Source organism: Martes martes (assembly GCF_963455335.1).
Source record: "Martes martes genome assembly, chromosome: 7".
Classification (NCBI taxonomy): Eukaryota; Metazoa; Chordata; class Mammalia; order Carnivora; family Mustelidae; genus Martes; species Martes martes.
In genome coordinates, this window is record NC_137894.1 from 114,622,239 (window position 1) to 114,634,952 (window position 12,714).

The window sequence follows — 12,714 nt, forward strand, 5'->3', positions numbered from 1 at the left end:
TGAGAAAGAAGTTGACACAAGTCAAATCCAACCATTAAAATGGTCATAATATGATAAGGCCATCCAAGATGATATGTGGGTAATGTATGTAACGTTATGTCCACAGTACAGCATATAAAGAGGCATATAGGAAATAGTGTAAAAAGAGGCACACAGACTAACACACACACATACAGATCAAAACTGTGCCCACAGACCGAAATTAAGTAAACATGCACTCAGACTGGGTGTAGCTTCAAAGACAGAAATATGTTTGATGCTTCAAATGTCGCTATTTTGGTGTGTCCATGTGTGACCTTTTTTAGGTATATAACAGACTTTGGGAGGGAAATCAACAGTGCACACACACCCTCTATGCATACGTGTAACGACTCCCAACTAATCCCAGCCCAAACAGCTAAGACCAACATCCTCTCGTGGAATGGTGACAACAACCCTGGGTGGCAGGGATCCCTCCCTGCTCCATGTGGCACAGAAGGAGAAAGAGGTCCTGACAGGTACAGGATTTGCCTAGGGTTGCCTGCTCTAAGTGGGGGAACAGACCTGTGGTCTTCCCCACCGTGGTTAAATCCAAACTCTTCCACGTTGCCAGCGGGCCCCAAGTCCCTTTCTAGGTTCACCACACACAGAACTCTTCCTCGCTGCCCCCAGATGAGGCTCTTGAGGGATCTCCCACACAATTTGTCCTTCCCGACCTTCCTGCTTTGCACTTTTGTTCGATCTCGGATGCCCTTCTCTGCATATGCCCTATTTCAGCGGTTAAAATCCTACTCATCCTTCAAGACTCAATCCAGATGCTGCCTATGCCAGAAAGTCCTCCCTGTTCATCATAAGCCAGGTGTAACAGAACACAGGCATGATTTTATATAGTGCCCTGTGATTTAATTATGTGCATATTTCTTTTTTTTTTTTAGATTATTTATTTATTTATTTGACAGAGATCACAAGTAGGCAGAGAGGCAGGCAGAGAGAGGAAGGGAAGCAGGCTCCCCGCTGAGCAGAGAGCCCGATGAGGGGCTTGATCCCAGGACCGTGGGACCACGACCTGAGCAGAGGCCTTAACCCACTGAGCCACCCAGGAGCCCATGCATATTTCTCTTATTGTCCGTAACAGATAAACTGGAAACTCCTAGATGTTCAACAAATGTTCAGCAAATGGATAGATGGATAGATTAATGAATGGGCGGATAGATGGATGGGTGAATGGACTAGTGTTTGGATGGGAGGATGGAAGGACGGATGGATGGATGGATGGATGAGCATAAGGATGGGAGGACGGATGGGAGGACGGGTAGATGCATGGATGGGCGGATGAATGGGTGGATGATGGATGGATAGATGGATGGATGAACGTAAGGATGGCTGGACGGATGGTAGGATGGGTAGATGCATGGATAAATGGATGGGAGGATGGGAGGATGGGAAGATGAGTGGGTAGATGGGAGGTAGGGTGGATGAGTGTATGGATGGGTGAATGGATGGATAGATGGGTGATGATGGATAAAGAAGATATTAGCCCAGAAAAGAATTTCTGAATATATTTTAGATGGATCCTCTGTCAAAAATGTCAAGAACAGAAAGAAGCAAGCATAATAAATGAATAAATGCTATCATCAGATGCCATCCGTAGAAAGCTAAGTCCTTGCTTAGAATTGCAATATCCCTAGAGAAACCTATAGTATCCATCAGATATTGATTGAGATTAAGGAAGCTGGAGACAGGGAGGTTGGGGAGAAAAGTCCCCGGTGAATTTCTTCTTGATAGCTTGCTCCTTTAGCCAGAGATCATCAGACTGTGAATTTCAGATGCAGAGTCCTTTATTTCTTTAGTCTCCAGAAGTGGGTGAAAAAGCACACTTCAGACCCAGGGAGAGTAATTTAGCTCTGGGACGACCTGTGTGGAAGCAGAAGGCTTCTCTGTCACTGATGTGATCCCCTTTCCTCCTCCTGGGCTACCCCCCCCACCCCCTCTATCCATCTTCAGAAAACAGGCTTTTTCATAAGCCCTGAGATCTCCTCTCAAATGTCAGTCAAGGAGTTGGGTTGGTGTTGACAGCTCAGGTCCCATCTCTTAACTAGGGACAAAAAGTTCTTGGCTTTGACAAAGATCCCAGAGTCAGTGAGGAAATGGGGGCCACCTTCATGGCGGGGGGGGGGGTGGCCCACAGGACGAGCTCCTCTAGGGCAGTCTCTCACGGATCGGCTCAAAGGTCCCCGCTCTGGTCTGCCTCTCCTAGAATCGTTACCTCCCCTGGGCCCCAGGTTTGTGAGTGAAGCCAGGTTCTGTGGGAACCGTCACTCTGCCTGGCACCAGGATGGAGGGTGCAGGAGGGGCCTGGCCCCCGGGCTGGTGCCCTTAGCCCATAGGATGTGGCCTGAGTGTGCACTCAGCCACAGTGCACACAGCAGCAACAGGCCTTGACCACAACCGCTCTCTAGGCTGTTGCTTTTAAAATGGAACCGACATTTCACAGCGGGCTGGTTCGTCTTTCAAACAAGTACCGACTGGGGTAGGAAAGTTCCCAGGAATTCCTGGCAAGATGGGGGCAAGGAGCTCTGCTGACCGCCAGAGCTGGTTCTGACCAGCAGAAGTTTCGACCACCAGAGCTATTTTAGCCACTGGGGTAGCCTCCTTAAGCTCCACTCCCCGTGAACAGGAGATGGGCCTGAGGCAGGAGAGGACGTACTGGCAGGTGGGGTGAGCCGGAGGTGGCGGCCATGATGGTGGCTTCCAGATTCTTCTATCAGAGGCAGAGGCTGACAGCCACACAAGTACAGAGTTAGTAAGGCCCTCCCCACTGCTCTGTGGACACCTAAGCAAAGGGGAGGGTTCCTCTGTACCCACTCACCACTTACTCCTCCTTCCGGGCCCTGCTGACAAGAGGGAAAGGTCTGGGTTCACTGTATAACACTGTGAGGGGGGGTGCAGGGGAGGCACACCGTGTCACCTGCAGCCCCGCCTGCACAGGGACAGGCCTGCTACGGGGAGCCCCCCTGACGCCCAACACCAGCCTGTCCAGCAGGGAGCCCCTTCTCTCAGGCCTCATCCCTATCAAACCCTGACAGGACAGCCTTCCCACCAGGAGCTCTGTTTCATGAGGCTGCCTGTGACCTCCTCAGCATCTCCTCAGCTCGCACACAAAATGGCGAGAGCAGGCACCACCTCATGAATCCAGTCACACTCAGAGACATCACTCCAGAACGACCTTCCCGACCCGCCGTCCAGCCAGCAGGCTCTACAGGGTACCAGGGGCTCAGGCCCCAAGTGGGCTTCCAAAACTGATGCGCTTTTTTCAAAAATGGCTTTCCAAAAATAAACCCACAAAAGAGAAAAAGCATTTCTTTCCAGGCACTTGGTTAGGGTGATGACCCAGAGTCTCCTTCTGGATCTTTGTTTCTTATGAAAGTGTACCCATATTTTCTAGACTGTTCCACAGGCTGCCTGCCCTTCTAGCCATCAGAAGGAAAAAAGGTGAGGTCATCTCCAGCTGGTACATCAATCCTGTGAGCTCCAACATTACTCTAGGATACCAACTTCTGCTGCCCTTTGGCCAGGATTTGGGGAATCACTGGACGTCAGACCAAGCAGGGACCTGGAGATATCTGGGTTCATTTCTCAGATGGGGAAAATGGGGCCCAGAGAAAGTTAGAGACTTGCTTCCTAGAGTATGCTCCCAAATCACCATGGGGTGGGACCCTAGAGACATCTGACAGCCCTACTGATGTCCTCCAGCCAGCAAGGCCCCAAGCCTCTTCCAGATCAGCAAAGGACGATACAGTTAGCTGGGCTCTCTGATGGCCAGGTGTGTGTTGGGGGGGGCAGCAGTGGGTGTGAAGGGGGCACAAGAGGGATAAATCCCACTGAAACAGAGCAGCATTCCTCAGCCTCTCCTTCTGCAATCTTTTATTTTGCTGAAAAGACATGAAAGACTAACAACCACCATCCAGTTACCCAATCATTTCATAGAAGAAAGGAGGCTTTACCTGGCAAAAACAAACACAGAAACAAACCTGAGTCTCAGAATCAAAGACGGTTCTGCCCAGGAAGAGAGGGTTTGGTGATCTTGGCTGATACACACACACACACACACACACACCCCCCACCAGCTGATTTTCCCAGTCTCTCAGAGGACCACAGACCTGCACTTGGGACCCAGTGACCCAGCCTGGCCTCCCCCAGATGTATCTACTCCAGCTAACTCCACTCTTTCTGCTGAGGATGCACTATCGGGGTTCTAGAACAGACCCCCTCCCCCACCCTCTCTCCCAGAGAAGCAAGGGAACACAGCTAGAATTAGGGGAGTCCAGCTAGCGAGGATAAAATGAAGGGACTGGGGGCTACACAGGGTCCCTACCCTCTTGTTCCTGACTGGGGGAGGCCTCCAGGGGTCACCAGCTGCTGCAGAATGGGAGCTGGGCTCCCGACCTCCCAGTCCTGGGCCCCACCCTGAGCTCTGCACCGCCTTCCAGGAGTTTGGGTGCTCGGGCACACAAAAGAGAACACCGCGAGGCAATTTTTAGAATCCTGTTCAGGGTATCATTGTCCTGGAGCATTTATGGAGTGCCAGCTGTGTGCAGGACAGAAAGATATGGAAGTAAAAGATCAGATCCCTTTTTATTTGTAAGTATGACATCTAAACAAGAAGATGTGACATGAAAGGAGTTTTGGTGTCTTGCTAGGTAAATAAGTAGCTCATGCCAAACGTGTTTTGAGTATTCAAAAAGGAGCAATGTCCAAGAGCTGCGTGGATGGAAGGCTTCATGGAGGAGGTGGCAGCATCCCAGCGGGAAGGAACTTTGTGGGCAAAGGCAGGAGCCTATGGCAGCTGTCCCCGTCAGGGAGGACAGAAAAAGTAAAGCTGTGCGTCGGCTTCATGCAGGCCTAGAAGAGCATATGGAGGACGGGGGGTCTTTGGCACCTAGTGGTGATTAGCAGTTATGGGGGTTACGTTGTTTTCCCCATGCAGCCTGAGGGACCTCAACAGTGGCTGCATGACTGTCTTCTGTCTCTAGCAGCAAAGAACCATTCCCATTTGGCCCCCCGCCCAAGTCAGGGGGAGGGGGAGGAGGATAAGCTCAAGGGGAGATCAACGGTTTAGAAAAGTCACTGGGTGAACAGCTATACAGCCGAAAGTTCCAGAGCGGCTGCCAGAGCGGTGCTCACTCTCTCTAAGCCAGCTTGTCAAGAACAAGATAACTCCTAGGCCTTCACTCCCTTCTGAAGGTGACTCCCGGCCAGACAGCTCGGGGCAAACAGGCAGTCTGGGACTTTTCTGAGTCACTTGCCCTAGGTTGGGACTCTTTCTGGGCACACAGGTGCTTCAAAACCCGCGAGTAACGCAGGCCGTGAGGATGGCTCCCCTTCCTATGCCAGGCCGTTTCCATCAACGTTTCCCAACTCTGATAACCTCCCCAGTTCTGATAACCAAGGGGTAGACCATGCCCACCGAGAGCACCCCCCCAACTTTCCCACCTCCAAGCTTTCCTCAGACATGTCTCCCGTCCAAGCCTGCTCTCCCTCTTCAATGCTGCCTACACGGTTCTGCTCATCTGTCACTGCCTGGATGGCACAAACTGGGGACAATCCTTACTCAAGGGGCAGATGGAATCCGTGATGGGATGGGACAGATGGGGTTCGTGACTGCCTATCGACTTTCCTCTCTTCCCTCTGCTCTGGCTCCTTGGCTGGGAGGCACTGCAGGCCAGCTCAGATTCCTGTCTATAAAATGGGGCCAGGGAGGCCTGAGACTGCAGTGAGGGGTCTGGGGTGGGTCTTCCCTTCAAATATCATACCTAGTTTTGGTGGGTTTCCATCTTTTATTTCCCATCTCCTGGATTAAAATGCAGGTGTCTTCATAGGATTTGAAGCTTTTAATGCTTTCAACCTTGGTAAAGATCATGACACAGGGACCAGGCCCAGGATAGGTGTTGTTAGGTGGTCAGGGAGATGAGAAGGGGGACCTCTGGGACGAATGTGTGGGGACTCCCCTGTCCCAAGCAGACCCTGAGCCCCCACCCCCTACATGCTTCCCGGCCAGGGCACTGGGGCTTCTCAAGGGGCAGAAACTTAGGCCTGGCCTGTTTTAGGGTCTGAAAGGGGGTGGGTTTCCCAGCGGAGTGCCAGCCAGGACCACCTGGCTGCCTCAGCCCCCGAAGGCAAGGAAACAAGGAAGCCCAGCTCAGTTCATCACTGCTCTGGGGGGGCCCCAGCCCAGAAGAGCCCCCAGTCTTAGAGCCTGGAGTACTTGAGGGACCCCTCTCAAGGGGTTCAGGAGGACACCTGCATTATGTCAGGCATGAGGCAGAAAGCCAGGGATCTCCCAAACCCTGGGGCTTGGCCCAGGCAACCCCTTGCAGGCACAAGGCTCAAGAGACCCAATTTCTAGGCCCAGCCCTACCTCCGGCTCCTAAGACCTTGGCTAAGTCACTTCCTCTTTCTGGGACTCCTTTCCCTGGTCGCCAAATTAGGGGACTGGATTAGATCCAAGAGTGGAATTCTTTTTCAAATAAAATCTTCAGCAGACTCTCAATTTATCAGACATATAAAAGTGTGGCCTCTGAGTGTCCACATCCTCCGTGACCCCTGCACAGTGTGGCACCTGGCCTCTCAGAAGGTCACAGTTTCCCATCACCCTCCACACCTCTCCCGCTCCCCACCCTCACCTCCAATTCATCCCCAGATCCTGTGGCTGCGGCTTCTCCCTTCGCTGCCCAGCCCCCCAGCCCTCAGCCCTCTCTCTCCGAAGAGCTTATTCCCTAGAGTTTCCCTGACTGTTCCCTCTACAGTCTGTCCACAGTAGGGCCCCAGCCCAAATCAGCTCACCTGTCTGTGCAAACCCCATCTGCGGCCCCCAGCACTCTCCAAAGCTGTTACCCCACCAGACCACCTTCTGTCCTCCTCTCCCACACTCTACTCCAGGTTCCCCGGCCTTGAGGTTCCCAACATGCCAGGAGCATCCCCCAGGGACTTGCCTTACTCGCCCACTTCCTTTGGGTCTCTCCCAAACGCCAGCCCCTTGGAGTAGCCTTCCCTGACCACCTCCTCCAGGACCACCTCTCTGGGGTCCCCACACCCCTTACCCTGATTATCTGTTTCTTCTGGAAACATGAGCTGCAGGCAGGCCAGGGCTTGCTTTCATGCTCCCCCCTCTCCCCCGCAATGCAGACACTATCTATCGAACAGAAGGACAAGAAGTGTCCGCACCAAGGATACTGGGCAGCCCGTCTGCCTTTTCTTTTGCCCCAGCTGACATTTTCAACAAGAAGTAGATGGAGTTTGCGTGCCAAGATCCTCACACTCCTCTTCCAGGGGCTGACACCCAAGTGACACCATCCTAGCTCCCAGGGGGAGGACAGTGGGAGGTATTCCCCTGGCTGTCTGAACATCATCTCTGGCCAGTGAGAAGGAGGGGGCTTCCAAGAATCCTCAGCCTAGGACTCAGGTCTCAGCCCTGAGTGGTCAGCAGGGTCTGCAGGGGTGGCCTGGGGGTGAGGAGTCCTAGATGATTTCTCCTGGTCATCTTTGGGCAGGAACACAGGTGAAGGTGCGGCCCAGGGAACAGGGGATGTGTGGGGTTGCATCCGAGAACTGCCTCTTAGGACCTGAGAGTCAAGGAGAGCTGGGCTCCCGAGGGGAGAGCAGGGTGTTGTCATATGGTGGAAGTTAGCAGGAGGCAGGCTGCAACTCAAGTTCGGGAATTCCTTTCTTAGGTTTGTGCCTGGCCCAGTCCCTGAAGGTATGTGAGTACCTTCCAGGAATGTTGTCAAAGGGATTCCTGTACCAGGTCCAAGGTTCAGTGAGATACTATTTAGGAACCCTTCCAACACAAGAGGTCCTCTTAAATAAAGTGTTTTTAGCAGCAAACCGATATTCCTTAGAATATGCAGGCACTGTTCTAAGCAGGACTGAGCTGGTATGTTAACCCTTAGCTGCCTATAGGCAGCTGCTTAAATACTAAGTCATCCAAACCTCACAGCAATCCTATGAAGTGGGTGTTATTATTATCCCAAACTTACAGGTAAGGCAAAGGCCAGGTCTCTTGTCCAAGGCTAAACAACTGGTAAACAGAGATAACTACTATTATCAAAAATAACTATTAAGAGTTTACAGGCGAGGGGCACCTGGGTGGCTCAGTGGGTTAAGACTCTGCCTTCGGCTCGGGTCATGATCCCAGGGTCCTGGGATCGAGCCCCAAATTGGGCTCTCTGCTCAGCGGGGAGCCTGCTCCCCGCCCCCTCCACCGCCTGCCTCTCTGGCTACTTGTGATCTCTGTCTGTCAAATAAATAAATAAGGGGCGCCTGGGTGGCTCAGTGGGTTAAGCCTCTGCCTTCGGCTCAGGTCATGATCTCGGGGTCCTGGGATCGAGCCCACATAGAGCTCTCCGCTCAGCGGGGAGCCTGCTTCCCCCCTTCTCTGCCTGCCTCTCTGCCTACTTGTGATCTCTCTCTGTCAAATAAACAAATAAAACCTTTAAAAAAAAAGGAGTTTACAGGCAAATGTGCAAAACTCTTTTTTTTTTTAAGATTTATTTATTTTTAGGGAGAGAGAGCTAAAGAATGAGCAAGCAGGGGGAGGGGAAAAGGAAAATAATCTCAAGCAGACTCCCCACTCAGCGGGGGGCCCAGGCGGAGCTGACCCAGGGCTCCATCCTGGGACCCTGAGATCATGACCTGAGCCCAAATCAAGAATCAGACGCTCAAGCAAATGAGACACCCCGGTGCTCCAATGTGCAAAACTCTTCTATGCATTATCTCATTTAATCCTTGAAACAACTGTGTGAGGACGATTACCATTATTCATCTCCATTTCATAGAGTAAGTAAACTGAGGCGCAGAAAAGTTTAAACAAATAAACGCAAGAGGAAGTGGGTGAGGCCAGGTCATTCCTGGGGGTGGGGTGGGGTGGGGAAAGGGAAGCTGGAGAGGTCAGGACCCTGGCCCCCCACCTCCCCTTCCTCCCTGGGAAACTCCTCCTAGCTCCACCCTGCAATACTGGGTGTGGTACATACTTGCCCCTAAGGGGCTCCTTCCCCAACATAATTTCCAATTCTTCCCACCGGATGACATTTGTCTTTGCAGAGGTCACTTCCAAGGGAAAGCATCCAGGCAGAATTTCCGGGGAGGGGCAGCGATGGGAGAAGAGGGAGGAGGGAGGCATTCAGATGCAAAGAGTTTAAGGGCCCGTCCGGGCCACCCCCCTTCCACCAGAGAGGGAACCAGTCACCTCCAGCTGCTCCCCAATCCAGGACTGCACAAGATCAGCCCACTCCTCTTACTTTACAGAGTAGAGAACTGAGGCCCTGGGAGCTGAGGTCAGGGAGATAGGCCAGGGAGTAGCTGGGTACCCATCACAGAAGTAGGCCCGGGATTTTTAGACCAAAAAGCCAGGAATGGCAGCCCCGGGAAGGGTGGGTGGGGGCGGGGGCGCCCATAAACCTTGACACCCAGAAGGTTCCAAGAGGCTTTCCCGAGAATCTGCCTCCGGAAGCCGAGCCTCTTCGACCCCCTGAAGTTTCCCGAGACGCCCGCTGGGCTGGGCTGGGCTGGGCGAGGGAATCTTCCCCCCCGGAGCGCAGCCCTGAGCAACGTCCAGAAGCAACTTAGGGTTCTTAGGAGGTGGGGGACCTAAAACGAGGCACTAGAGATCCCCCGCCTCAAAGCCAGTTCCCAAACAAGTTCGGCTTCACGCCCGCCAAGCAGTGTGCCATCTCCCTGGGATCCCGCAGACCCCCGCGAAGCCTGTGCGTCCCAGACCCTCCCCAAGCACCAGGCTCCACAAAGGCCGGTCCAAAGGTCACTGTCCCCGGACCCGCCTGAGGGACAGCGGAGAGGATCCCGGTGGGTCCGCGGTGTAGGCGGACCTGTCAGCCGCTGGGCTACTGGCGCCCAAAGTTTCGGGGACCTTGGCCCCCAAGCCCGCACCCTGCTGGGCGTCAGCCTCCGAGGACGCGCGCGGTGGCGCAGGCGGAGCGGCGGGTGCGGGAGGCCGGCGGGATCCGGACCCCAGTGATCGCTTCTGCAGTTCGGGCGGCACAGGAGCCGGGGGGGGGGGGGCCGGGCCGCGTCCACGCAGTCCCTCTGCCCCGGCTCTGACAGATAGAGACGCCCTTCTAGTACCCGCCCGCCCGGCCGCCTAGGCGCCGAACGCGCCGGCGGGTTTTGCAGCGAGCAGTGACGTCTGGGCTTCAAAGTTTAGCCAAGTCCCTGGGTCCCGCAGCCCCCAGCGCGGCCCCGTTCCGCGCAGAACCGGAGTCCGGCCCTGGGGAGGCGCTCGGTGTCCCCCGACGGCCCGAGGCCGGGCAGTCGGGGCCGCTCCCGAAGCTCCGAGCACGCCCGGGGGCGGGGAAGCAGAGGGGCACCCGCCCCGGACTTACCCTGCAGGTTCCCCGCGCGCGGGCCCCTCGGCCCGTCGGATCATGCCGCCGGCAGCTCCGGCACGGTGGTCTGAGGGGCTCAGGCGCCAGGCGGCGCGAGCCGCGGTGCCCTGGGCGCCCGCATGGCCCTGGCGCTGGCCCTCGGGAAGGGCCCGGCCGGGCGCCGCCGCCAGCCCCGCGCCGAGTGGGAAGCCGCCGCCGCCGCCGCCGCGCTCTGGGCGCTTGCTCGCTTCCACTTCCTGTATCGGAGCGAGCGGGGCTTTCAGGAAGAGGCTGGCCTTGGTGGTCAAGGGGGTTTTGTCAGAAGCCTGGCGGCGGCGGCGCACGGCCCCGAGCCCCCCTGGGCCGCACGGAAGCCCGGCGGCCGCGCCCCCGGGGCCGGGCCTGGCGGCGGGCGTCCAGCGACCCGGAGCCGCCTCCTCGGGCTGCGGCCGGGAGGGAAACTTAGGGAAGAGTCTCCCACGGGGCGAAGAGTCGCGTGGGAAGGAAGGCGCTCCCGGCTCCCGCCCGCGCGGCCGCGGCCCGGCAGGTGGGGAAGCCAAAAGGTTTGGGCGAGGAGCACTCTGTCGCCGGGCAGGGAGCCACAGCCTTGCCTCCCGCTCGCAGGAGCCTGAGACTCACCCAGGGGCAGCCCCAGACCTGAGACAGATCGCTTCCTTCACAGGTGACCGCGGAGCTTCCTCTTGGATGCCTCCACGAACGATGAACTCACTACTTCACCAGGTAGTCTGTTCATCTACCAAGCCAGGCATGCAATTCACCTATCCTGGCTACCACACTAGGTGGGATCAGAGTGGGAAAGCCGGTGAGCTCGCATAGATACAAGAGCCTCAGCAACTGCGGAGGGACCAGGAGGCCTCTCTTTTAAGTGCATGGGCACTCAAAAATGCCTCCTGAGCCCAAACTGCCCTCAGAGCATTTCACAGTGACTAGACAGACTGGACCTTACAGGGCCACCTCAGTCTAACACAGGGTTTCCCAGCCTTGGCGCTGTTGACATTTGGGGCCAGGTCGTTCTTTGTTATGGGGACTGCCCTGTGCACAGCCGGATGTTTGCAGGGTCCCTGACCTCCACGCACTAGATACCCGGAGCATCACTGGTCCATCATAACAACCAAAAATGTCTCCAGCCTTTGCCAGATGTCCCCAGTTGAGACCCACTAACGCCTTCATTTTACGGGTAAGGAAACTGAGCCCTGAAGAGTGGAGGAGACTCGCCCGAGTCCACACAGTAAGCTGGGTGCACTCGGGACTGAAGTCCAGGGCTCTGGGTACAAGCCACACAAAGACTCTTTGCCCTCATGCCTCTGCCCTGCTGCTCCCCTCATGCCTCCTCCCGACCTTTCTGGACATTTCCACCAAATCAGCCTGGCAGAAACGAGAGAGGAAAGAATCTCTACGCATGGACGGAAGTGTAGCCTCCTGGTGGGAACTGACAGTGGGGCGGCCACTTTGGCAAATCCTTCCGCAGTTCCTCAAAAGGTGAAACGTGCAGTTACCATATGACACAGCGGTTCCACGGAAACAAACACACATGTTGTCACGGAAGCTTGTGCGTGAATGTTCATGGCAGTATTGTTCATGTCAGTGAAAAAGCGGAAAACAGTCCAACTGTCCAGCAGCCAATGAGTGGGTGAACAAAACACGGTGTATCCAGGCCATGGCATAATATTAGGCCATAAAAAGGAACTCAGTGCCGATACAGGCTTCAACGTGGATGAACCTGGCAAAGATGCCCCCCCAACCCACGCTCCTGGAAGAAGCCAGTTCCAGAGGACTGGGTAAGGAAAGGATTAAGGTGTAGGCCCCTGACTCTTCTGACTGGGCTCACAGGAGGTGGCTATGGGACTAGGCTCACAGAAACCCTAAATGTGGAGAAATGCTGAGGTGGACAAAACCAGAGATAAAGGGAACAAAACAGACCTCAGAGAAGTGAGCCTTTAAGGATGTCATCAATAGTCTTTGCTCAACCCAAGATGGCGCCAGAATCTCAAGCTTCCTGGTCAGGTCTCATCCAAAGATTGCCAGGAAAAGCCCCCAGGGGCAACCCATTCCCAGGACCCCCTCACTCTAGAGAGCTTTTTCCCTTTCCTTTCTGTTCTCACCTTCCCCTAATAAACTTTCACTTCACTTTACCCTTTTGTGTCCACGAGATTCATTCTTTGACTCTGTGAGACAAGAACGTGGCAGCTCCTCACAGGGCCACACGGTGTAGGATTCCATTTATATAAAATGTCCAGAATAGGCAAATCCATAGAGAGAGAAAGTAAACTGGTGGTTGCTAGAGGCTGGGGGGAGAGGCGAGGGGAAATGACTGCTAGTGGCTACAGGGGCTTCTTTG

General features: G+C 55.0%; 1 protein-coding gene across 2 annotated transcripts in view; it reads right to left on the bottom strand.

Annotated features, from left to right (window-relative positions):
* Window positions 1-10,888, bottom strand: part of RIN3 (Ras and Rab interactor 3) — a 120,751-nt gene extending 109,863 nt beyond the window's left edge. Inside the window, exon 1 of one of the 2 annotated variants that reach the window (XM_080808129.1) lies at window positions 10,374-10,888. In XM_080808129.1, coding sequence (XP_080664255.1) covers window positions 10,374-10,417 — 44 coding nt within the window. In that variant the 5' untranslated portion in view covers window positions 10,418-10,888. The remainder of the gene's footprint in view (window positions 1-10,373) is intronic. The other variant, XM_080808130.1, reaches the window with a different exon arrangement.
* Window positions 10,889-12,714: the final 1,826 nt, after the last annotated feature.